Genomic DNA, 26,887 nt, shown 5'->3' with positions numbered 1-26,887 from the left:
GCAGGACACTTGTGCCTGGAGTCAGAGGTGGTAGGAAGGGTCCTCGATGAATACTTTGCTTCAGTATTCACGACTGAGAGGGACCTTGACGATTGTGAAGACAGCGTGAAAAGGTTGATAAGTTCGAACATGTTGATGAGAAGAAGGAAAATGTGCTAGAAATTTTAGAAACATAAGTTCCTTGGGCCAGACGGGATATATCAAAGTTTACTACAGAAAGTGAATTGAAGATACTGCTGCGCCTTTGGCAATGTTCTTTGCAAACTCAGCCTTACATCTGTAGTGGGCAAATTATTGGAGAGGATTCTGAGAAACAGGATTGATGATTACTTGGAAAACCATAGTTTGATTAGAGATAGTCAGAATAACTTTGTGAGAGACAGGAGCTTCACAAGCCTTATTGAATTCTTTGAGAATGTGACAAAACACATCGATGAAGGTAGAGCGGTGGATATGCTGTACATGAATTTTAGCAAGGCGTTTGATAAGATTCCCCATGATAGGCTCATTCAGAAAGTAAGGAGGCATGGGATATAGGGAAATCTGTCTGTTTGGAATCAAAAATCGGCTGGTCCATGGAAGACAGAGGGTGGTAGTAAATGGAAAGTATTCAACCTGAAGTTCGGTGACTAGAGGTGTTCTGAAGGGATCTGTTCTGGAACCCTCTGTTCTTCGAGATTTTTATAAATGACTTGGATGAGGAAGTGGAAGAGTGGGTTAGTAAGTATGCCGATGACACCAAGGTTGGTGGAGTGGTGGATAGTGTGGAAGGTTGCAATGTGAAAATCGACTGCATGCAGAACTGGGCTGATAAATGGCAGATGGAGTTCAACCTGAAAAAAAGTGTGAAGTGATTCAAGTTTGACCTCCCAAAATGAATACAGAATATATGGTTAAAGGCAGGATTCTTGGCAGTGTGGAAGAACAGAGGGATCTTGGGGTCCACATCTTATTGATCCTTCAAAACGTTACCATCTAAGTTGATAGGGTTATTAAGAATGGTTATGGTGTATTGGCTTTGATTGACAGGGGGATTGAGTTTAAGAGCTGCAAGGTTATGCTGCAGTTCTTTAGAGCCCTGGATGGACCACAGTTTTAGTCACCTCATTATAGGAAGGATGTGAAAGCTTAAGAGAAGGTGCAGGAGGAGATTTACCTGAATGCTACCTAACTGGAGGGCATGCCTTATGAAGGAATGTTGAGGAAGCTAGGGCTTTTCTCACTGGAGCATTGAAGGATGAGTGGTGACTCGACAGAAGTATACAAGATGATGAGAGGCATAGATAGAGTGCATGGTCAAGACTTTTTTCTAGGGCAGAGTTCGCTATCCCAAGGGGGCATAAATTTGAGGTGATTGGAGGAAGGTTCAGGGGAAATGTCAGAGGTAGGTTCTTTACAGAGACAGTAATGGGTGCGTGGAATATACTGCTAGCTGTGGTAGTAGATTCAGAGATATAAGGGACATTTAAGTGACTCTTGGATAGGCACGTGGATGAAAGAGAAATGAAGGGTATGTAGATTAGTTTAATCTTAGAGTAGGATAACAGGCCGGCACAACATCAAGGGCTGAAGGGCCTGTCTTTATCTATGTTCTAACTGCTCTACACTAGGGAGACAAATTCAAACTGGGGACCACATTACAGAACACCTGTATTCTCACTGCAAAAATGACACTGAACTTCCTATTGCCTGCCATTTCAACATGCCACCATGTTCCCCGACCAACATTTGTCTCGGACTTGCTGCAATGGTCCAGCAAAACTCAGCACAAGCTAGACAAACAGCATTTCATTTTCCACTTGGGGACTCTGCAGTCTCCTGGATTCAATATAGAGTTGAATCATTTTAGTGCCTGAGCACCTTCTTCTGTGTCTTTACCCCAATCCCCACATGCCAGCCCTTGTTATCACACAGGTTGCCATCACCAACCCATTGTCAGCCACTAACAGTTTCCATTAGCAACGATTCATTCCCTCAGGCAGACCTTTACCCACTCCTTTGTCTGTTCACCTGCTGTTCTCTCTATCTCGACTTATTAGGGATAGTCAACATGGCTTTGTGTCTCACTAACTTGATTGAGTTTTTTGAAGAAGTAATAAAGAGGACTGATGAGGGCAGAGCGGTAGATGTGATCTATATGGACTTCAACAAGACGTTCAACAAGGTACCCCATGGGAGACTGGTTAACAATGTTACATCTCACGGAATACAGGGAGAACTAACCATTTGGATACAGAACTGGCTCAAAAAAGGTAGAAAACACAGGATGGTGGTGGAGGGTTGTTTTTAAGACTGGAGGCCTGTGACCAGTGGATTGCCACAAGATTCAGTGCTGGGCCCTCTACTTTTTATCATTTACATAAATGATTTAGATGGGAGCATAAGAGGTGCAATTAGTAAGTTTGCAGATTGGAGGATTGGAGGATTTGAGCTATAGGGAGAGGCTGAACAGGCTGGGGCTGTTTTCCCTGGAGCGTCGGATGCTGAGGGGTGACCTTATAGAGGTTTACAAAATTATGAGGGGCATGGATAGGGTAAGTAGGCAAAATCTTTTCCCTGGGGTCGCGGAGTCCAGAACTGGAGGGCATAGTTGTAGGGTGAGAGGGGAAAGATATAAAAGAGACCTCAGGGACAACTTTTTCCACAAGGAGGATGGTACATGTATGGAATGAGCTGCCAGGGGAAGTGGTGGAGGCTGGTACAATTGTAACATTTAAAAGGCATTTGGATGGGTATATGAATAGGAAGGGTTTGGAGAGATATGGGCCAGGTGCTGGCAGGTGGCACGAGATTGGGTTGGGATATCTGGTCAGCATGGACTGTTTGGATCGAAGGGTCTGTTTCCATGCTGTACATCTCTATGACTCTCTGGCCTTCATCTCCTCCTATCGTTTACTCCTCTCCTCCCAACACCCCCATCTTCAGCATATATACCAGCATTTCCCTCGCTACAATCAGCTCTGAAGAAGGGTCACTGGACCTGAAACATGAACTCTGCTTTCTCTCCACAGAGGCTGCCAGACTTGTTGAATTTTTCCAGCAATTTTAGTTTTTGTTTTTGATTTCCAGCATCTGCAGTTCCTTTCTTGCAACGTTATGCATGTGGACAGTAGAAATCATTGACATTCAAACATCCTTCAGGGACGAATATTCAAGCAAACAAGAACACACATGCAAATTAGGCCTTCCTCAGACCTCCCTGCCCCAGAGGCTTTGCCATGCAGAAAAATTCATGGCTGACCTGAATGCGGCTTCAACTCCACTTTTCTATTTACCCGCTAAAACCTTTCACTCCCTTGTTAATGAAGAATTTACCAAACTCAGCTTTATGAATATTGAATGACCCTCCATCCATTGCTTTCGGGGGTAACAGAATTCCATAGGTTAATCAGTCTCAGAGACAAAAACAAGCATGCTTAAATGGTAGATCCCTCTTACTCTAAACTGTGTCCCAAAAGTTTTAACCTCCCTATCAAAGGAAACATCCACCTGGTGTCATACTTGTCAAGTACCCTCAGTCTGATGTGCTTCATTAAGATAAGCTCTGTCTTCTGAACTTAAATGATACGGGCCCAACCTGTCTAATCTTTCCTGGCAAGATAACCTCTTCATTTGAGAAGTCTGTCAAGTTAAACTTCTGTGAACAGTTTTGGATGCAATTTCATCCTTTCTTAGGCAAGGAGGCCAAAGTGTACACAGTACTCCAAATGTATTCTGATTAACGTGGCGTGTAACAACAACAAAACTTCCAACTTTAACCAAACTTCTTTTTGTTAAAAGGACGTTAAACAAAAGTTAAGTATTCTTTTAACAATTTTTATACTCAATTTGCCTTCCTGATTACTAGCTGTACCTGCATACTACCATTTGTGATTCATGTGCTAAAATACCCAGATTCCTCCACACTGCAGAATTTTGCAATCTCTTTGCATTTAAACAACATAGTGCTCTTCTATCCTCCTGCAAAATGGACAAGATTCATTATCCTACAGTATACTATATCTGTCCTTTTTCTTACCCAGTTACTTTAACTGTTGGTACTCCTTTGTAGACACCTTATGCCCTCTTTACAACCAGAGAGCACTTAAACGCAAACAAAGACAAAAAAAGAGTAGCCATTCAGCCTACCATGCCTGTTCTGCCATTTATTGCATGATTGCTGGCCATCTACCTCAACATTACTTTTCGTGATATCCTTTTATTCTATGATGTTACTAGTTTCCAGATGATTATTAATTAATGTTTTGAGCCTAATGAATGACTGAGCAATAGCCTTCTAGGATAGAGAATTCCAAAACTCAAAAGGAATGCTGCAATCCCTGGATGGTTATTTTAGAATGTTTGGTGGTCATTCAATTTCTGCCTGTATGCTTCTAACCTGTGGAGTGATCACTTGTCTAAAATGTGTTACTCACATAATTCTCTGCTTTGTGGATGCAGAACAGTAATCCAAGCCATCCCTTAAGTTCTGAAAACCAGAGTACAAGCAGCTGGTGACACTTGGGAGAAGGGGTGGGTAAGTGGAGCTGAGGCCATGAAAAGATCAGCCATGATCATACTGAATGGTGGTGCGGGCTCGAAGGACCAGATGGCCTACTCCTGCTCCTATTTCTCCTGTTACTGCCCAAGTGTTCATCTCATACAGATGGCATGGGCATGACTTCCTAAAAAAAAATTCAGAATGTATCTCCCACGAAGCCAAACTGACCTGCCAACCAATAATTTTAAAGTAATGGATAACAATTAAACTCTGTATTACCAAAACCTCGATCCATTACTTGAAAATAAAAACAGTAAATGTTGCAAAAATTAACAAAACTCAATTAATTTATGTACTTTGAAAAAGGTTATAGAAATAATATTAACAGACTCACCTCTTCTGGGCGACTAAGTGCAGGAGTTCCAGTCAACAGAACTGCCCTCGCAGCTTTTTGCACAATAGGTACCAAAATTGTGCTTCGTGCTGCATTACGTGACTTTATATAGTGAGACTCATCAACTATGACAACTTGGAAATTTTGCTCGTAAAGAGCATCCACTAAAGTCTGTGCATCATTTGTTAACAGACCATAGCCCAAGATGGTAATTTTGCTGGTTGGAATTCTCCTACAAAGTACAAACCATTTTGTTATGAAAATACTTTTCGACAACATTTTGCATGAATACATTTATAATTTGCAGGCTATACACAAATTAAACAATTAAGTTAAAGCTAATCATGCTTGTCAAAGTACATCATAAGTAAAGAAGCCACTAATATAGAAGCTTGTGACCTATTCCATCAATTTTAGGTACTGTTCACTTATTAGGGTCTGATCAACCCTATAATCCAGACTGTTTCATATGTACGATCTTATTGTTTTTCAAGAGGTTAATAAATGAAAACTCTAGCACTTTTAGGTATCTTGCATTTATATCATGTAATAATGTTGATGTATTTTAGGACATTCATCAGGAAATAATGATTTCATAAAATGTATCAAGAATTAGAATAAATTGATGCAAGAACTGAGACTAGGACACTAGGACATTAGAATGAAAAGATGTCAAGCTTGACATTCTCGAATGAGGTCCTGGAACTCAAGGGAGGTCCTTCCAACCACACGGGAGCAGGAGTATGCCATTTGGTATCTTGAGCCTGTTCTAACATTCATTAAGGTAATTCATCTTTCGGCATAATGATGCATGTTGAGATCGATCTATTTTCACATACCTGATAAATTCTCAAAATCTAGTTAAACAATATCACAGTCGGCACCCAAAGAAGTTAGAAATACTTCCAGCTATAATTTATAATTTTCCTCACTCTTTTCCATACCACCTGAGGTTCCCACTAAGGACTCTCCTTCTCAACCTTTCTCCTCAGTGACGCTTAAGCTAGCAACACCACAAGTTGGCTTTCTCTCATGACAGAGCAGCCCCATGGTCCTCTGGAATTACCTTTACACAGTTTTGTTGCGCTTGCCACGGAGTGTGTTTTGACCCTTTTATTCAGCAAAGAACTGTGAGTCAACGCCTAACGGTAATAAGAAATGATCATTATCCATTCCAACACAATCACTACAAACTAGCAATTAACACTACAAATCTAATTAACTATCTAATACTTTAACTTAACTTTGAATGATGAAATACCACCACACTAGATCTTGCTCAATGTGGCGACAATCATCTGGCCTTCTTCTCCCAGTGGTCCCAGGGTCGTCTCCCCTTCACAGGTGTTGATCTCGAGGTACCACTCCTGAGGGTGGTGTTGCAGCAATTCTTACACTTGGAAGTTTTCATGCCCTTTTGGAAGGGTTTTTGATGTCCACCAATAGATTGATCGGACCCAGTCAGGCATTGATGTGTTAATGGTCCTTGGGCCTCCATTTCTGAAGGTTTTGGGGCACATCGGTCAGGTAGCCTTTCCCAAATAAGGCTGTGGAGGTGTCCCTTTGTTTGGGAAACAGCTCAATGTTTCCTATTGTACTGTGAATGGGCTGGGTCAATTCTAATGAAAGGCTTTTGCCCGAAACGTTGATTTTCCTGCTTTCTCGGATGCTGCCTGACCTGCTGTGCTTTTCCAGCACCACTCTAATCTAGACTCTGGTTCCAGCATCTGCAGCCTGTCTAGGTCTGCAGCTTGTTTATTTCAGTGTTTTTAATACAAAGACTTTTGGCCAACACTTGGCTCGATTTGTCGTAACATTTTTTTTAAATAAAGTGACTACACCCTTGGAGTATATTTTTTTCTCCAGAGAGGGTGTAATTGGCCAGGCTCCAACTAGGCTGGGTTTGAAAGTTTTTTGGGGGGCCCTTTTTGTTTACCCCTAACAGATAATGCCTTTGGCCTAAGGCTTTTATGACTTAAAAAAAAGTATAATAAAGCAGGAGTGGCCAGCTTACTGTGTAACTGGACTTTGTTTAGATTAGAATTTTGATTCAGTTTAGCAACAGTGTGTCAAGAAAGGCTGCTGAGACAAGTCCAGTCAGGTACTCTAACTTCAAGTCTGTAAGCTTGGCTTGTTTCATTTTTATCCTTTGTGCTAAGCGATGTGTTTATTGGGACTGTTGCAAGTCTTTACGGAACAGCATCATTAAGTTGGGGTAATCTCTGGTTTTTGAATAGTAACCAGTTATTCTATTATCTGTTCTTTATTTTTCATTCCGTAATTTTGTAAATAAATTCTGTTTGTTTAAAACTTGGTAGTCAGATCAGCTAATTCATTCTGGGAATGTCCACTATTTGCTTAGCTAAAACAAATAGCAAAGTTACGGTCTGGGCTACCTGCTTAAAAATGTTTTGAGGGGTCGGGTCTGGTCAACAACAGATTTCCCAGCATGCTTTATTATCTGGATTTTCTGAAGTCTGCCACTTTGAGCGGCCCGTCCAGCCAGTGTCCTTAATGGACTAACAGCCAATTTTTTCAACCAAGGGGTTTGAAAAGGAATTCTAAAACAAGGATTTCACATTTTGAGTGAAGGTTATGTCATCTCAAGAAAATCCAAAACAACATCAATGAAACTGAACATTTTAATGGTTTAAAAAAAAAAGCTGCAGGTATCTTCTAAGCAATCTGTTCAGAGATGTTATTACGTACCTCTGCAGGAGGTGAAACTTGAACCTGAGCCTTCTGGTTCAAAGGTAGAGACACTACCAGTGTGACACAAGAGCTCCTTATATATTTAGAGATTGATATGCAGTTGGAGAATACCTTCCACAAGAAAGTGCATCATGTAATACCAATATAGATGATGTTTTGACTGGTTAACAGTAGCAAATACTATAACCTATTTTCTTATATTTAAATACTATGTTTCATTTCTTTCCCCACACAAATTACACAAGTTCATTTATTGATCCAACAACTTTGAGGAATAATTGTCTTTTTTCCCAACCCGCAACTCTCACATAAAGACACCCACTTATGAACTATTACAACTATCTTCAAGGGAGATAAATTATACTGTGAGACCTATTGAGGAATCTTCCTTGTGTCTGTTACAAAATCCATTACATTATTCTCCTGAATTGCGTATTCCTGTGGCTGAGAAAATTTGCCGAGAGGTTGAGTGATCTTAGACCTTTCAGAGGAATCTCTGTCACTGTCTTTGCTGTGATTCACCTCTTCAAATATCAACCACTGAATGATTTTGTAAAGCATGATATAATATTGGATACACACTGTGCAAGTAATGTTGCAAATAATGCCTAGATCGGAAACTCCGAAGCCTTAGTTGCCTCAGTGTCAAAACTAAACTGATCTCCAGAGACATGCAGAGTGAAATTGCCCACTCCAACCAGCTTTGTAAACTACTTTTAATTGTTTTAACACTGCTGACTCAAACCCAGCCTGTCTCTGAATGCTCCAAAACACAAATCGTGTCAACCTAATATTCTACCTCTCATAAATGATGATGACAATTACTTCTCATTTCTTGATAGCCTTTTCTCTTAAAACGTCACGACTGAGGAGGATATCCAACATCAGATTAGCTGCATCAACTTGGCCTTCTACCAACTATGATAATGAGCATGTGAAATCTTAGCAGAGACTTCTCATCACCACACTCCTACATTTGGTGAGACCTGGACTATGTACCAAGAATTCATAAGCACACTTAATTCCATAGATATTCTACCAGCAATACCTACACTGCATCTTAAGATTTAGTGGGAGGATTGTCAAACATATGCTCATTTCATTCTGGAAGTGAGTTTCACAAGCATTTGGACAAAAGCCCAACAAAGTCAACTGAAATGCACTGGAACCTGTATCCAGATGGTCAAAGATGTCTGTTGAAAATGTGTTGCTGGTTAAAGCACAGCAGGTCAGGCAGCATCCAAGGAACAGGAAATTCGACGTTTCAGGCATAAGTCCTTCATCAGGAATCAACATTTTCAACTGTGATCTCCAGCATCTGCAGACCTCACTTTTTGGTCAAAGATGTCTCCCTGTTAAGTCTTGTTCTCCCAGGTCTCAGTGGCCAGCATTCCAAGTGAAGACAGAAAATACATCAAATATACTGAAGCTTCTTTGAAGCACAGCAGCAGGCTACCAATTCTTCAAAATTATGACAAACTGTTCATGCTTTGTGTCACAATATGCTAATTTCAAGGCGGGGCTGCAGCAGCTAAGGAAACAAATCCTGCACTTTAGATTGCACCACCTCATGGAAGTCGATGTGGGTCAAGAATTTTTATGGGTCAAGTCGATGTAACCCACAGAAATCTGTGGGTCAAGAATCAGTTGGATACATGAAGAATCATGGTTGAAATACGCAACCCCAAGGAGACATCATCATTGAATCAAGGAATAGACATTACTGATAACACCATTTCAGAAGGATCAAACAACTTGTGACCAACCACCACAAACATTTTAAATGATGCAACATCTTGAATGGTCATTAGAAAACTCAGTGTATATGCTAAGTCTACCAGACATTTTTGATAAAATTCTATTTGAAGGCTGACACACAAGATGAATACAGTGATAATCAAGTCTCCCCAAGGCTTGCATTAGTGACAAAATTCTTCAAAAGGCCAATTCAATGCTTTGAATGATGGGTGGGGATTCAGGGACAGGGGGATGGTAGATTTCCATAAAAGGATTGATTGGTCTTCATCATCTCTATTTGGCTTTGTGAACAATATTATTCTTCTCCAACAGTTGCCAGAGGGTAGTGCAAGAGGGCGGTGTCGAGTTGGAGATTTGGATCTGGGATACAGTGGGGGGAAGGGAGATGAGGAGACTGGTGAAATCAACATTGTTTTTGTGTCGTTGGAGAGGCCCAATGCAAAAGATGAGGTGTTCTTCCTCCCGTCATCAGTTGGCTTGGATTTGGCAGTGGAGGGGGGCCAGGACTTGCATGTCCTTGGCGGAGTGGGAGGGGCAGTTGAAGTGGTCAGCCACAGGGGAGTTGGATTGTTCAGTGTGCGTCTCCCAGAGATGCTCTCTGAAACGTTCTGCAGGTTGGCGTGCTGACTCCCCAATATACAGGAGACCACATGGAGAGCAACAGACACTGTAGATGAGGTGTTTGGATGTGCACGGAAATCTCTGCTGGATGTGGAAGGATCCTTTGGGACCTTGGATGATGGCGAGGGGGAAGGTGTGTGCACAGGTTTTACACCTCTTGTGGTGGCAAGGGAAGGTGTGGGAGTGGACCTAATGAGGGCGTTGCAGAGGGAATGGTCTTTGTGGAATGGTTAAAGGGATGGGGAGGGAAATAGATCTGTGGTGGTGGGGTTTGTTTGTAGGTGGTGGAAATGGCGGAGGATGATGCGTTGTATCTGAAGGTGTGGGGGTGATGGTTTCTATCCTTGCTGCGGTTGGAGGGGTAGGATTCAAGGGCAAAGGTGCAGGAAGTAAGAGGATAAGCTGCTGGGTGTTGTTGGCAAGGGAAATTGTGGTCCTTGAAGTAGGAGGCCATCTGGGAAGTTCTGGAGTGGAAATGACAGATGCAGCAGAGGCAGAGAAATTGATAATAACGGATAGCATTTTTACAGTGGAAATCAAAATGACAAACAGCAGAGGACCCAAAACAGATACCTGTGGTACACCACTAGTAACTGAACTCCAGGATCAACATTTCCCCATCAACCATCACCCTCTGTCTTCTTACAACTTGCCAATTTCTGATCCAAACCACTAAATCACCCTCAATCCCATACCTCCATATTTTGTGCAAAGGCCTACCTGGGGAAACCTTATCAAGCACCTTACTGAATACCATATACACCATATCAACTGCTTTACCCTCATCACCATTTCAAAGAACTCAGTAAGGTTTGTGAGGCACAACCTACCCTTCACAAAACTGTGTTAACTATCCCTAAATCAACATATTACTTTTGAGATAATTATAAATCCTATATCTGACAACCTTTTCCAACACTTTACCTACAACCGAAGTAAGGCTCACTGGTCTATAATTATTAGGGTTGTCTCTGCTCCCCTTCTTGAACAAAGGACAACATTTGTTATCCTCCAGTTTTCTGGGACTATTCCTATAGACAATGGCGACATAAAGATCAAAGCCAAAGGCTCTGCAATCTCGTTCCTGACTTCCCAGAGAATTCTGGTATAAACCACATCCGGCCCAGGGGATTGATCTCTTTTCACACTTTCCAAAAATGCCAAGACCTCCCCCTTATGAACCTCAATCCTGTTTAGTGTAGTAGCCTAATCCTCAGTATTCTCCCCAACAGCATTGTCTTTTTCCAGTGTGAATACTGACGAAAAACATTTATTTAGCACTTGTCCTATCCCTCAAACTCCACTACTGTCACAACGTCCAACTACTGTCCTTGATTTCCCCTAATCTTATTCTAATCATTTTTTATTTGTGATATACCTAGAAAGCTTTAGGGTTTTCCTTTATCCCATCTGCCAACGACTTCACATGTTTCCCCACCACCACCTCCGCCCGCCCCCCACCTTCTTAGTTCTCTTTAGGTCTTGTAACTCTCAAGTGCCTTAACTGAGCTTTCAGGTCTCCTCCTAGGGGCATAAAACTAGAGGCATAAGTTTAAGGTGAAAGGGGAAAGATTTAAAAGGGACCTAAGGAGCAACCTTTACACCCAGATGTGTTATCTATATGGAATGAGCTGCCAGAGGAAGTGGTAGAGGCTGGTACAATTGCAATATTTAAAAGGCTGTGTGTATGAATAGGAAGGGTTTAAGAGGGTTATGGGCCAAATATTAGCAAATAGGACTAGAATAATTTAAGATATCTGGTCAGCATGGACGAGTTGAATCGAAGAGTCTGCTTCCATGCTGTAATGGTCACTTAAGTAAGATTCAGCTTCATTCTGGATAAGTGGTGCTGGAAGAGCACAGCAGTTCAGGCAGCATCCAAAGTGCGCTGCACTTTGGATGCTGCCTGAACTGCTGTGCTCTTCCAGCACCACTTATCCAGAATCTGGTTTCCAGCATCTGCTGTCATTGTTTTTACCTCCAAAGATTCAGCTTCAGACAAGGTAGATAGAGGAGAATTAATGCAAGAGAAGGAAAATTTGAATTATTTGTTAATGGAATGTGAATGATAGCTCATCTGCCAACTCTACTGAAGGTCAACTGGGGCAAGAAAAAAAAGAAACAAATAAAGAGGCATGTCACTTTATTTCAATGTCAAAATAGATTAATTTGATGGTAAGAAAATTGCTAAATTTGGATACATTTGAGACTCAGTTGGTACAGTTCACGCAGATGAGAATAAAAGCCAACAGACGGAGAGCCCCTACAGTCTTGAGGTGAAAATATAGTTTACAACTGATAAGATGGCCTGATGTCATTTATCAAAAATGATGGAATCGTTTTCCCTTAGAAAAGCTTATATAAGCTGCAAAAAAAAAGGTCTGTCTTCAAATTAAGATGATTTATTGATCAAACAAAAAAGGAGCAGCATAGAGGGAAAGAAGTAATACCACTGTGAAATACTCTGAACAGAAGGACACAAGGGAAAACAACATCTTATTTATTTCCTACCTGAAACTAGATTTTAGTTGCAACGCTAAAATTTTAAGTTCAGTTTGCCAGGATTCACAAGTTGACAGAGTAAGAGGCCTGTTAGATAAAAGATATCATTTCAGTATCTTTACCTCTTCTCAGAGATTCCAATGCGGTGGATCTCTCAATACTTTGTTTATAAAGACTGAGGGCTTCTAAAGAAGAATGTTCATGCATAGCATGCCCAAGACTTGCATAATGAGTTCCAACACGGGTGGTACAATGGCTCAGTGATTAGCATTGCTGCCTCACAGCGCCTGAGACCCGTGTTCAATTCCTAACTCAGGCGACTGTCTGTGCGGAGTTTGCACATTCTCCCTATGTCTGCGTGGGTTTCCTCCAAGTGCTCCAGTTTCCTCCCAGAGTCCAAAGATGTGCAGGTCAGGTGAATTGACCATGCTAAATTACTCGTAGTGCTAGGTGCATTAGTGAGAGGGAAATGGGGCTGGGTGGGTTACTCTTCGGAGGGTCGGTGTGGACTTGTTGGACCAAAGGACTTGTTTCCACACTATAGGGAATCTAATCTAAAAAAAAACACTTATTGCTGACTTTTATAATTCAGGCAATTACATGATAACAACTTCCACGATTAATTTAATCTGTTACAATAATGGTAAATATATAGACTGTCAAATTTTAACTTGCACATCTCATTGTTAAATCGGAGATCTGGCATGGACTAAAGTGTGTTTAAAAAAAGGAACATGGACTTAAAGTAGCTATTGTAGATCACAGATTGAGGAAAGCTTTCAGAGACCCAAATGGAACAAACAAATCTGTGTTGAAATTAGTATTTTATCCAGGGACATTGAAACTGGGTCACTGATTTGTCAAGAAATAGGCGTCTATCTAATTCACTTGCATCTAATGATTTTGTCTGCCAGTTTACTAGGTTGTAAAGATGACAAAGGTAAACTCCAGAGTACACAGTGAACTTACACTTCAACAGCTGCTTTTACGCAGCAGTGTACAGAGACGGAAAACTGGATTTGTAAGCAGTTAGAGGTTTCTCTTATCATCCAGGAAAAAAACAGACCTGGTTGGTGAAAAGGCTTTTTGGGAAAACCAACGTTTACCAAGAACCAAAGATATCTGCAGATTCTGCTACTGTTGCATAGATGAGTCAATGATCAATTTTTAAATCAAAAGGGAATCAATGGCTACGGACAAAAGACGGAAAAGTGGAGTTGAGGATTGGCAGAATAGCCATGATCTCACTAAATGAGAGAGCACATTTGACTGGCTGAATGGCCTACTACTGCTGCTATGTTATGGTTTTAATTAACTGTGGCTTCAGGTTTAATATCTAACATTAAAAAGATTCTCAGGACTTCCAACTATAATCTAAATTTCTCTGCCTGTTCCAGACACTTTACCTTGCAATGAAAATAGAAAGTGCTAAAGAAGCTCAACGAGTCTGACAGTACCTGTGGTGAGAAAACAAAATTAATGTTTTGAGTCTAATGACTCTTCAAAGCTGGAAAATAATGGCTTATTTGATGACAAAGTGGGTGGATTAGTGAGGGTGCTCCACAACAAATGATAGAGGGAATGCTAATGATAGTAAAGGATAGGCTGAGATGCAAATTAAGTGTTAATGATGAGTGTGAACAGAAGAACAAAGACAGATATGCCAAGGGCAAACAAGACACAGCACAGCGTGTGAGGGACAATCAAAATTATAGACAGACTTAATACTCTCAAGTTGTTGAACTCGGTCATCATCCCAGTTGATACTACAGACTGAAATCTGGTTTGATACGTCATATTTTGTTTTCTTTAGTTTTAACAAGATCGTCTTTCACTGAAACACAAGCAGGCGTTGTTGCAAATTTGGTTTTATCAATAACACAAGTTTATTATTCAAAAGAGATGAAGATAGAATAAACCAAATTATTCACAGAAAACAAATTTAAAAAGATTTCAATCTACACTAAAATAGAAGTCCATTATTCTCTGATACACCTTTTTAACAATAGTCACATCAGAGATAAAGAACTTCCTTCTCTTTCACTTCTGTAATGCTTGATTTAATTGTGGCTTTAATTCTATCATTTGAAATTTGAAAATTGAAAAGCTGATCATTCTTTCATGAAGTCTTTGTACAACTTAACTTGAAATAACTCCTTCAAAAGATTGTAACCATACACTCCTACTCTGGAATGTTCAAACTAAACTGATTACACTGATGTAATCTACCTTTTTAACAATTCCAAACTATCATCTTTCATCGGGAGCAATCGTCCTATACATCCCGCTTCAGTCAAAACTTAGCGAGTTTTGAAGCTCAGGTTGAAGTTCAGTCAAAACTTCTGCAAAAATGCCAAACTGTACTCTGAAGGTTTTGGTTTCTCAATCTATCGATGTTTCCCCAATAAAAAGGCACCAAACAAAAGCTCAAATGCACAACATGGAGGATGGTAAGGAAGAAATGGGGAGCTTTCAGACCAGGAGAAAGTGAGGAATGCAGATGCTGGAGACCAGAGTTGAAAAGTGTGGTGCTGGAAAAGCACAGCAGGCCAGGCAGCATCCGAGGAGCAGGAGAATCGACATTTCGGGCATAAGCCCTTCATCAGGAATGAGGCTGGTGTGCCAAGCGGGCTGAGATAAAAGGTAGGAGGGTGGTGGGAATTTGGGGGAGGGGCACTGGGAACATTGTAGGTGGAAGGAGGTGATGGTGATAGGCCGGAGAGGGGGTGGGGGCTTTCAGATCAACTAATGGGGGATGAATGTGTAGAGGGATTCCAAATCTCACCAGTTCCTCTGCTGTGGTCTAAACACTGTAGTTGCTGGAAAGCAATCTGAAATAAAGACAGACAGTGCAGGAAAAACTGTCTGACAGCACCTGGGGAGAAAGGCTTAATACTTTAAGTCCAATATGAATTTTCTTTCGAACTGAAGGCTCTTCTGAGCAGTTCTGAGGAAGTCAGATTGATCTTAACTGTTAACTCTGCTTCTCTCTCTTTCTCTCTCACTCTACAGCTGCTGTATGACCTGTTAAATTTTGCCAGCACTTCATTTTTATGCTATTGATTTCCTTCATGAAGTTGCCCCAGACCCCACAAGAACTTGCTCAGTGACACATAATTACTCTCAACTGTCATTGGGCACGACATCGTATATGACCTTCAGAGGTCTTCCACCAAAATGCTCACTATGATAATTTGAGAATTTTTTCTTAAAAAGACTCTGCCCTTCAAATCCCTCCATCCAGAAAAAAAAGGCTAAATTGCTAAAACGTGTCATTGTTCCATTCAAAAGCTAAAACTGTGAAATTTCCCAGTCAGGAAATGGCTTGTAGCGACTAATCAACTGGTACAGGCTGGTAGTTCTGATGTAATCTTGGAATTAAAAGACAGGTAGGAATTCATATCACTGATATTTTAATTGGCTTTTACTTACTGAGATATGTTTAGATCTTACTTATTGAGAAAAATGGACATTTTTCACAAGCTCACCCTATGTCATTTTTAGACTCAATTAGATTGAGGTCATCTGGATTTAGTTCAGTAATCCATTTTTCTATTTCTTCAATCCAAGGATACTTGAGAGAGGATGGGACCACGATCAACAAGGGCCATTCCTGTTTATAGAGGTATGCCAGTGCAATTGCTTGAATAGTCTTTCCAAGGCCCATCTGTAAAAATTAAAACATATTTCATTATCTTGCAAACAATTAGTTTTCTTTAATTTAAAAAGATACAAAATGTAGAAGATCAGGAATTAAAAACAGCTGCTATATCAACATGCATCTGAAGGAAGCAGCAGCAGCTGGTATGTTCTACCATAGGTTTATTCAGAATGCTCAGTATAAGTACAGACTATTGTTCCCTTCAACAGACCAACTCCCATGAAAGGAAGAAAATTGTTGTGTGCATTTTTTTCCTCTACATTTATAGCGTTTAAATATTTTCTAACTAACCTTCCAGAGATGTATTACAGGCCTCTGGAGCAGGTGTGATAAACTGATGCAATGTCACAGAACTCTTCTCTTTGTTGTTTTAATCAATCTGTTCAGATATGCTTCAATGTGCCTCTTGAACAAATAGAACTTGAACAGCAGATCTTTTGGCTCAAACTACATATTAAGGCCCATTTAAAAGAGTGCCAATGATAGATATGTTGTAATCAACCTGTCGATTAAGCTGACAGGGCTTGACCCAGAGGCACGGATCTTCTGGCCCAGAGGCACGGACACTACCAACTTGACACAAAAGACAAACTGTTAAACTGGGCATAAGGATAACAAGGCCAGTGACATTACTACTGAGCAATAATCAAACCCAACCCAAAAGCCTGAAAGCCAAGGAGGCCACTTTTATCTGAAATGCCCCCTGTCCAATTTAAAAGAGCTTGAAAAGTAGGTTGCACTTCTACACATTCTGGGCTAAGATGCAATTCCAAGCAGTATCTGGAAGTGAACCAGGGATCTCTTGGTCTGTAGTCAATTGCTCCACTCCTAAGCTAATCACCCCAACAAGCCTGCCATTTTCAAATCAATCTATTCAGATGTGTTGCAACATGTCCCTGGAATAAGTGGCATTTGAATCTGGGCCTCTTGGAACATAGGTACAGGCACTACCAAAAGTGCTCCAAGAGACCTTTTCTTATTTGTTGTTTTTATATTTTCTGTTCAGAGATGTTATTATTCACCTATGGAGCAGATGGGACTTGAACCCAGGAGACCCAAAGTGCCATAAGAACCCTTTTCCAGGGTGTGTTTGAATATTCCCAATTAAAATCAGCTACTTTTAGTCACAATTGCAAGATTCACAAATATGCAAAGGACTCTTGTAGTAGCATCCCTATCTCTAAGCCAGAAGACCTGGGTTCAAAACTCACCTGTTCCAGGCTGATTATAAAATATCTACACATATGCATACTGATTTGGCATTGCATTTGTAAGAGGAGCTTGTTAAAAGTTTGTAAGGCAATGATCTTGGTAATCAGTTAATTCAAAGCCTTCATCATATATCATAATTCTCGTCCACATTGAACATTTCATATTTATTAAAAAATTAATTTGTGGAGTTTGAGTGTTGAGCTGATTTCTTGAGCCATTGCAGTCCCCATGCTGTAGGTTGTCCCACAACGCCACGAAGGAGCGATTTCCAGGAGTCTGACTCAATAACACTAAAGGAACGGCAAGCCAGAATGGCGAGTGGCTTGGAGGAGAACTTGCAGGTGGTGGAGTTCCCATGCAATTGCAGCCCTTGTTCTTCTAGATGGAAGTGGTCTTGGGTTTGGAAGGTAATGTTTAAGGCTCGGATGTGAATTTTTGCAGTGCATCTTGAAGTTAGTATATGATGCTGCTATTGACTGCCGGTGGTGGCAGCAACAGACATTTGTGAATGGGGTGCCAATCAAACAGATTGCTTGGCCCAGGGTGGTGACAAGCTTTCCATCACATTCCCTGCTTGTGCCTTCTTGATAATGGACAGGCTTCAGGAAGTTGGGAGGTGAGTAACTCACTACATTATTCCTAGCCTCTGACATGCTCTTGTAGCCACTGTATTTATGTGGCGAGCCCAGCTGAATGCTGATCAATGGTAAACACACAACATTGATAGTGGGGATTCCGTGATGGCAACACCATTGAATGTGAAAGGGTTTGATAGGTTAGATTGTCTCTTATTGGTAATGATCATAACCTGGCATTTGTATGGTGTGAATGTTACTTGCAACTTGTTAGCCCAACTCTGAATATTATTCAGATCTTGTTGTATTTGAGCATTGACTGCTTTGTTATCTGAGTAGCAGCACATGGTGGTGAACATTGTGCAAGTAATCAATCATCGGTGAAGATCCCCACTTCTGTTCTTATCATGGATAGAAGGTCATTGATGAAGCAGCTGGAAACGGTTGGATGTAGGACAATACCCTGAGGAGCTCCTATATTTCAAATTTCAAAAGTACAACATAGAGGTACAATTCCATGTAGCATGATAATTAATATAAAAAGCATGATTTTGATTTATTGTGAATAAACCTTATCTTAAGTGACCAACTTTTAAGGATCTCAGTTTGTTTATTAAGATCATTCTTCCAATTAAATTTTCAAATTATAAAACATTCCCTAATTTGTTAGCTCAACCTTAAAGATACAGAACAGATTTCTATAATCACATTCAAATTAAGTTTTGGTTTTGTACCAAAGCTGTTAGAGGCACAAAGCAAGCATCCAGATATAAGAACCTCCAAGGCACCATCCAAAACTGTTAAAAGATACTAAATAAAACCAAATCACATCACAGACTTAACATACAACACATCACAATCAACTTTACTTCCCCAGTTATACACTTTGTACGGATTTCATTGGCAACCTGGTCATTTCGTTGAAATGTTGTCCGTCAATATTTTTGCCAGTTCATTGACTTTGGAGTTTGTTCTTAGGAATGTAAGTTGTATCACACGTTTTAGAATAAATAAATTTGAAGAATGAATGCACAATAAAGAAAATAGGGATTAAGGCCTTTCAAGTTAGAATAGTCAGCGGGATAGATAGATAGATAGATAGATAGACAGACAGACAGAGAGAGAGAGAGAGAGAGAGAGAGAGAAAGAGAGAGAGAGAGAGAGAGAGAGAAAGAGAGAGAGAGAGAGAGAGAAAAAGAGAGAGAGAGAGAGAGAGAGAGAGAGAGAGAGAGAGAGAGAGAGAGATAAAATTATAGATTTAGGGCATTCAACAGTAATGACTTCATTAATTTGAAATATTTTCCAGCTTTCAAGCCCTACAGTCATAAGTCTAAACTTACAGTTATTTTGATTTCTGCTATAGAACAAAGCAAAGGTAGTGGAGATTTGGAAATCATTATTACTTTTAAAAGATATATGACAAGACCATTATACTTACTCATTATATCAATATTTTAAAACACATCCAGATAAAATATAATATAGCTGATGCTTTCTTAATTCCTGCTTTTATTTGCAGATAGCTAATTTAAATAGTATTACAACTTGCCCATGAGTGAGATATCAAATTCATTCAAGTTCATTCATGGGTATCCTGAAATGGTTATGCTCCCAAGAGAAAAGCTGAAAATGTGTTGCTGGTTAAAGTGCAGCAGGTCAGGCAGCATCCAAGGAACAGGAAATTTGACGTTTCGGGCACAAGCCCTTCATCAGGGTTTGTGCCCAAAACGTCGAATCTCCTGTTCCTTGGATGCTGCCTGACCTGCTGCGCTTTAACCAGCAACACATTTTCAGCTCTGATCTCCAGCATCTGCAGACCTCACTTTTTACTCCCAAGAGAAAAGGGCTGAACTAGTTTCCTTTCTTTACTTAACACCTTCCACTCAGTTGGTCATAACGACGTTGATACAAAAAACACTTCCAAGGTAGAGAACCGTTCCCAGCTCAAAATGTTTTCAAAGGAGCCAATTTAATGAGGCTTTCTTGGAGTTAATGAAGGAACACATTATCTTTTTCTAGTTCTTTGGAAGCTAATAATGAAAATGCAGCATACAAGGATCTGTTTTGGGACCATTGCTTTTTGTTATCTTTATAAATGATCTAGAGGAAGGACTTGAAAGCTGGGTAAGCAAGTTTGCGGATGACACAAAAGTCGGTGGAGTTGTGGATAGTGAGGAAGGAAGTGGTAGGTTACAGCAGGATATAGATAAGTTGCAGAGCTGGGCGGAAATGTGGCAAATGGAATTCAATGTAGCTAAGTGCGAAGTCGTTCACTTTGGTAGGAATAACAAGATGATGGATTACTGGGCTAATGGTAGGCTACTTGGTAGTGTGGATGAGCAGAGGGATCTTGGTGTCCATGTACACAGATCTCTGAAAGTTGCCACCCAGGTAAATAGTGCTGTGAGGAAGGCATATGGTGTACTGGGCTTTATTGGCAGAGGAATTGAGTTCCGGAGTCCTGAGGTCATGTTGCAGTTGTATAAGACTCTGGTGAGGCCTCATCTGGAGTATTGTGTGCAGTTTTGGTCGCCATACTATAGGAAGGATGTGGAAGCTTTAGAACGAGTGCAGAGGAGGTTTACCAGGATGTTGCCTGGAATGGTAGGAAAATCTTATGAGGAAAGGCTGAGGCACTTGGGGCTGTTCTCATTGGAGAAGAGAAGGTTTAGGGGAGATCTGATAGAAGTGTATAAGATGATTAGGGGTTTAGATAGGGTAGATACTAAGAACCTTTTACCGCTAATGGAGTCAGGTGTTACTAGGGGACATAGCTTTAAATTAAGGGGTGGTAGGTATAGGACAGATGTTAGGGGTAGATTCTTCACACAGCGGGTTGTGAGTTCATGGAATGCCCTGCCCGTATCAGTGGTGAACTCTCCTTCTTTATGGTCATTTAAGCGGGCATTGGATAGGCATTTGGAAGTTATTGGGCTAGTATAGGTTAGGTAGGATTCGGTCGGCGCAACATCGAGGGCCGAAGGGCCTGTACTGCGCTGTATCCTTCTATGTTCTATGTTCTATATATGCACAGATTACAAACGAAAAGTGAGTCCAAGAAGTTAAAAAATAAGAGCATAAATCACTTTTTGGTTTGTTGTCCCTGAATAGGTTGAGAGCCGATGTGGATGGTTCCTGGAGCTTTGATAGTGGAGTAGTTGTTCGGAAATGTTTGGTTCTAGCTGAAAAAACATGTCCCCTTTCCTCACTTGCGCTCTTTGCTTTCAGACCTTGAAAGTGGCCTGCTGATGTCTGGTTTTCAGCAATTAGAGACATTTCTTTAAACCAGCATACACAACATCTAGTAGAAATTAACATATCCCTTCACAGCACACTTTAGCTTCGTGCAACTTCAGCTACAAACTAGCAAACAAGTACATACAGAGGGCTACAGTTAGTTTTGAACGAACTATTTTGAGTATACCTGGAAGGATACAACACAAACAGGTCTTTCACCCACAACTACCTTTTCTGCCAGCTGAAAATGTGTTGCTGGTCAAAGCACAGCAGGCCAGGCAGCATCTCAGGAATAGGGAATTTGACGTTTCGAGCATAAGCCCTTCATCAGGAAACATTCCTGATGAAGGGCTTATGCTCGAAACGTCGAATTCCCTATTCCTGAGATGCTGCCTGGCCTGCTGTGCTTTGACCAGCAACACATTTTCAGCTGTGATCTCCAGCATCTGCAGACCTCATTTTTTACCTTTTCTGCCACCCACAAGCACATTTCATATGCAGTCTAGGATCAACCCACAATAGGTCACAGCTCAGATTTTTAAATGGCATCTCTTGCTTTGAAGCGTGAAAGTCTGAAGTTCCCTTGACACTTTTGAGCTGTGGCATTCCCGGATTCCTCTTGGGACTAAGACTAATCCTTACAGGGATCTATTTTTAATAGCCACTGAATTTAAATCAGTGGCTTTCTTTTGACTTAATGTAACATTGTTATATGTAAGAGTTCAATATGTCCAAAAGTAATTCAGGGTCATGGTGTATTGGCAATGGCAACAGTTAACGTCCTATCAATGGAAAGGGTAGCTTCAGAATAAGACCACACTTATTAGGACCTATTGGCAAGTTTATGACTAAATAGGAACATTTGAAAACATACATAATTAACCAGGCCATTACAAACTACTTTGTTAGCAAATTACCAACTAAAGAAATTGCTGAAACTGTTGCCTTTAACCAGTTACTCAAAGATGTTACAATTAGTGTACCAATTGTTCTTCTCTTGCAAAGAAGTTAACAAATTCAAAGTGAACAGAGCACACAAGGTCTTGAGAAGTAAAAGGAACATGCCAAATCCTGTGGACTTGCACAATTGAATTGTTTACCAGAGTACTTTTCCTTTACCCATGATATCAACATTTGTCCGTGCTTATCTTTATACAATGTCTCAGGGCTTTAAAACTGGTTCGGGTTCCAACTAGTTTTGATGGTACATAGTTTCATTTTATTAAGTGCACAAACCTGGTCAGTGATTTTTGTTAACTGGACTCCAGTACAGATAATCCATAGAATCCCTACAGTGTGGAAACAGGCCATTTGGCCCAATGTTGAAAATGTGTTGCTGGTTAAAGCACAGCAGGTTATTCCCAATTCCTTCGTCTCCGCCGCATCTGCTCCCAGGAGGACCAGTTCCAACACCGCACAGCCCAGATGGTCTCCTTCTTCAAGGACCACAGATTCCCCCCAAACGTGATCGACGATGCCCTCCACCGCATCTCCTCCACTTCCCGCTCCTCCGCCCTTGAGCCCCGCTCCTCCAACCGCCACCAAGACAGAACCCCACTGGTTCTCACCTACCACGCCACCAACCTCCGTATACAGCGTATCATCCGCCGTCATTTCCGCCACCTCCAAACGGACCCCACCACCAGGGATATATTTCCCTCCCCTCCCCTATCAGCGTTCCGCAAAGACCACTCCCTTCGTGACTCCCTCGTCAGGTCCACACCCCCCACCAACCCAACCTCCACTCCCGGCACCTTCCCCTGCAACCGCAGGAAATGTAAAACTTGCGCCCACACCTCCTCCCTCACTTCCCTCCAAGGCCCCAAGGGATCCTTCCATATCCGCCACAAGTTCACCTGTACCTCCACACACATCATCTATTGCATCCGCTGCACCCGATGTGGCCTCCTCTATATTGGGGAGACGGGCCGCTTACTTGCGGAACGCTTCAGAGAACACCTCAGGGACGCCCAGACCAACCAACCCAATCACCCCGTGGCTCAACACTTTAACTCTCCCTCCCACTCCACCGAGGACATGCAGGTCCTTGGACTTATCTTCCGCCTGGGAACCCTCCAACCACAAGGGATGAACTCAGATTTCTCCAGTTTCCTCATTTCCCCTCCCCCCACCTTGTCTCAGTCGGTTCCCTCCACTCAGCACCGCCCTCCTAACCTGCAATCTTCTTCCTGACCTCTCCGCCCCCACCCCACTCCGGCCTATCACCCTCACCTTGACCTCCTTCCACCTATCACATCTCCATCGCCCCTCCCCCAAGTCCCTCCTCCCTACCTTTTATCTTAGCCTGCTTGGCACACTCTCCTCATTCCTGATGAAGGGCTTATGCCCGAAACGTCGAATTTCCTATTCCTTGGATGCTGCCTAACCTGCTGTGCTTTAACCAGCAACACATTTTCAACTGTGATCTCCAGCATCTGCAGACCTCATTTTTTTACCCATTTGGCCCAATGTGTCCACAATGGCCCTCCACACCCATCCCCCCTATCATATCCATGTAACCCTGCATTTTTCATGGCTAATGCACCTAGCCTACACATCTCTGAACACTATGGGTAATTTAGCATGGCCTATCCACTCAACGTACATATATTTTTGGATTGTGGGAGGAAACCGGAGCTGGTGGAAACCCATGCAGACACGGAGAATGTCGGTCAGTGCAGAGTATGCAGTCACTTGAGGGTGGAATCAAACCAGGTCCCTGGTACTGAGAGATTGCAATGCCACCCACTCAGCCACCATGCTGCCCACAATTAGATACTTTGAGTGCCTTGATTAAACCACTGTCTTTTGTGACAACTCAGGAACAGTGGGACTTGAGTATCAGGTCAGTGATGACAATAGTATGGCTCATACTGAAAGATTTGGTACCCCACGTCCCACACCAACAGTGGATATGGGATTTATATCCAACAGAGCAACTTGGAAAAATAACAAGGACGTCATTTAATTTTTTATTTTGTTTTAAGAAAAAGTTGTTATCTGGAAAGCTCTAAAGAGGAAATGTGGTGAACGCATATTCAAAATGAATAAGCAACTGAAGGAAATTAGAATTGCAGGGAACGTGGAAAAAGCAGCTTGGCTACTTCATACTAGAAAGCTGTCATAGGCATGGTAGGCTAAATCACATCATTCTGTACCATATCATTCAAAGGGTAGGAATTGTCCTTCCCTGATACAGTGTGTATAATTGCGATAATGATTGCAAGTTACAATCATTTTTAAAAATCCGATTGTTGATGTTGAGTAAACGTTTTCAGAATTTGTCTTAAATAGCAAATTCAGAATCTTGTCTTTAAGTGGTGACTACCTGATACCCATACATTTGAATCTCATTAAAATCCCAACTCTCCTTATTTATTTTCTACATTTTCACTGGAGAAGCCAGAAGGTACAAATTCCTAACACACGTTTCAGAGTGGATACCTGGCAGCTGAATCATGCTAGAAGCTCTTCTCAGCCATCATGCAACTGCTTCACTCCAACACCCTGCATTCACCATGGAAAGAAGTCTCCCCTTTACCCAAGCAAGTTTGCATCAGGAGCCTCACCACATCAATACATCTGCTCTTTGGGAACTCAGCCACCACTTGAACACTTTACATTGGAATTCAGGGACACCAATAACTTGCAGGCTGCTTTGCAAACAGGAACACATACATCTGCACAGGATTCATCCTTGGTTTCTTACCTTGCCTTCTTTCACTCACTCACTTTAATCACTTACTCCAAGGCTCTTATCATCCATGAACTACACTTTGCTTTCTCAGTTCACTGTTCATCAACTATAGGACGGATTTGCAGACTGCCAGTAGGTCACAATGCTTTTTTAGCACACAGGGTCTAATGTGCTCAGTTACAGCTGCTAGTCTCTGCCTTGCTTTACTTATTATTGCAAGGACAGAGGCAGGCAGCTTGATATAGTGAAAAACAGCAATCAGTCAATCTTTCAGTCAGATGAAGTCTAAGAGTTGTTTAGTACTCTGACAATAATCACACCTGCAGCACATACCAGCACTTCATGCAGCAAACACACTACATGTGCTTCAAATAATTGGTGACATGTAAAAGTCAAAGGGGGGGGGGGGGAGTTGTTGATTGTCAGTGAAGGTGGCCTACAGTCAGCCAGAGGTACCACCAAGTCAACCAAGGGGTGAGAGAGTGAACTCATTTTTCATTCAATGAGACAAAGGGCAGGAATGAGTCTGATATAGGGGACGGATAAGTCATCAGTGGTGATGCAGGAGCAGGAGACATGATAAAGTGTCCCCAGTGAATAAGTAGGAAATGCAAAGGGTGGGAGGGTTAGTGCTGTGGGACGTTGAAGTGGGTGAGAGCCATTAAATGGACATCTGGGAGTGCTAGTCCAGGATTCCCTACAGGTTAGCTTGCAGGTTGAGTCTGTGATTAAAAAAGTGAATGTAATGTTGTCATTTATATCCAGAGGGTTGGAACATAAAAGCGACAAAGAGCTTCTGAGAGTTTATAAAGCTCCGACTCAGCCCCATTTAGAATACGGTGTCCAATTTTGGGCCGCACACCTCAGGAAGGATATACTGACACATCAGAACATGTCCAGCGGAGATTCACACAGATGATCCCGAGAATGGTAGGCCTAACATATGATGAACAGCTGAGGATCCTGAGATTGCATTCATTAGAGTTTAGACGGTGGTGGGGGGGGGTGGGGAGGGGAAACGCTGGGAAGTTGTTTCCGTTAGGCAGGGAGACTAGGACCCATGGGCACAGTCTTAGAATTAGAGGGGGTCAACTTGGAACGGAAGTGAGGAAACATTTCTTCAGCCAGAGTGTGGTGGGCCTGTGAAATTCATTGCCTTGAAGACCTTTAACGTCCCGGCCTTCACTGTGTTCTGTGGTAGAGATTGATCTCACAAGGAATTAAGGATTATGGGGAGAGTGCAGAAAAGTGGAGTTGAAGTGCCCATCAGCCATGATGAAATGGCAGAGTGGACTCAATGGGCTGAATGTCCACTCCTATGTCTTATGGTCTTATGATGCTGACAGCTGTACTCATGAGCCTTGGTGAGAATTGCCTGCAGAACCAGTGTCAGAGTGAGCGTTGGTCCTGTGAGTGCAAGGTAGCAGAGAGATGATTGTGACAATTACCCTTGTGGAGTGCAGATCATTGATATTCTTTCTGCAATGCTGATTCTTCCTTTTTAACCAAAACACAGCACTGCTCTGTGCTTCAATTTGTGCCCAGACTGGCTTGATCTGGTGGCACAGACACCTCTGGCAGTCAGCTGAAAAAAGGCATTACCTTCCTTCGCACTGCCTGTTTACTAATATCTCCAGGGTCCCTCTCCATGTTACAGGAAGTGAACTTGCCTTTCCTCTGGGTGATTTGCTCAGTAATAAAGGGTGAAGAACAATTCTTGGCTCACAGCATTGAGGTGGCATATAGGTTAGTTTTAAATATGACACCAGAGGCAAGAGATCCAGATGGTTCCCAGAAGCGGCGAGTGATTGCACCTCTTTGGCCACATGATTCCCTGAGTACAAATGTGTAATTAGCTAGATGAAGAGGGAAAGATGGCGAGAGAAAAATCACTCCAAGCCATGGCGATCTAGACCCTATGAACTTCACTCAATACAACAGTGACTGCAAACAAATTATAAGCAGAAGTTTTAATACAAGCGCCAAGCCTACAATTAGATAGGCTGGTATAAAAGGACCAGTACGAGGTCGTTCTGTG

The 26,887-nt window shown here is 41.7% G+C and overlaps 1 protein-coding gene across 4 annotated transcripts in view; it reads right to left on the bottom strand.

The window, feature by feature from the left end:
• Positions 1-26,887, bottom strand: part of zranb3 (zinc finger, RAN-binding domain containing 3) — a 171,610-nt gene that overhangs the window by 87,098 nt on the left and 57,625 nt on the right. For all 4 annotated transcript variants that reach the window (XM_060827120.1, XM_060827121.1, XM_060827123.1 and 1 more), the window contains 2 exons: positions 15,956-16,134; positions 4,875-5,106 (listed from right to left, as the gene is read on the bottom strand). In XM_060827120.1, coding sequence (XP_060683103.1) covers positions 4,875-5,106; positions 15,956-16,134 — 411 coding nt within the window. The remainder of the gene's footprint in view (positions 1-4,874; positions 5,107-15,955; positions 16,135-26,887) is intronic.

The sequence above is a fragment of the Hemiscyllium ocellatum genome, chromosome 7 (genome assembly GCF_020745735.1).
Source record: "Hemiscyllium ocellatum isolate sHemOce1 chromosome 7, sHemOce1.pat.X.cur, whole genome shotgun sequence".
Lineage (NCBI taxonomy): Eukaryota > Metazoa > Chordata > Chondrichthyes > Orectolobiformes > Hemiscylliidae > Hemiscyllium > Hemiscyllium ocellatum.
This window is presented reverse-complemented; position numbering and strand designations above follow the sequence as displayed.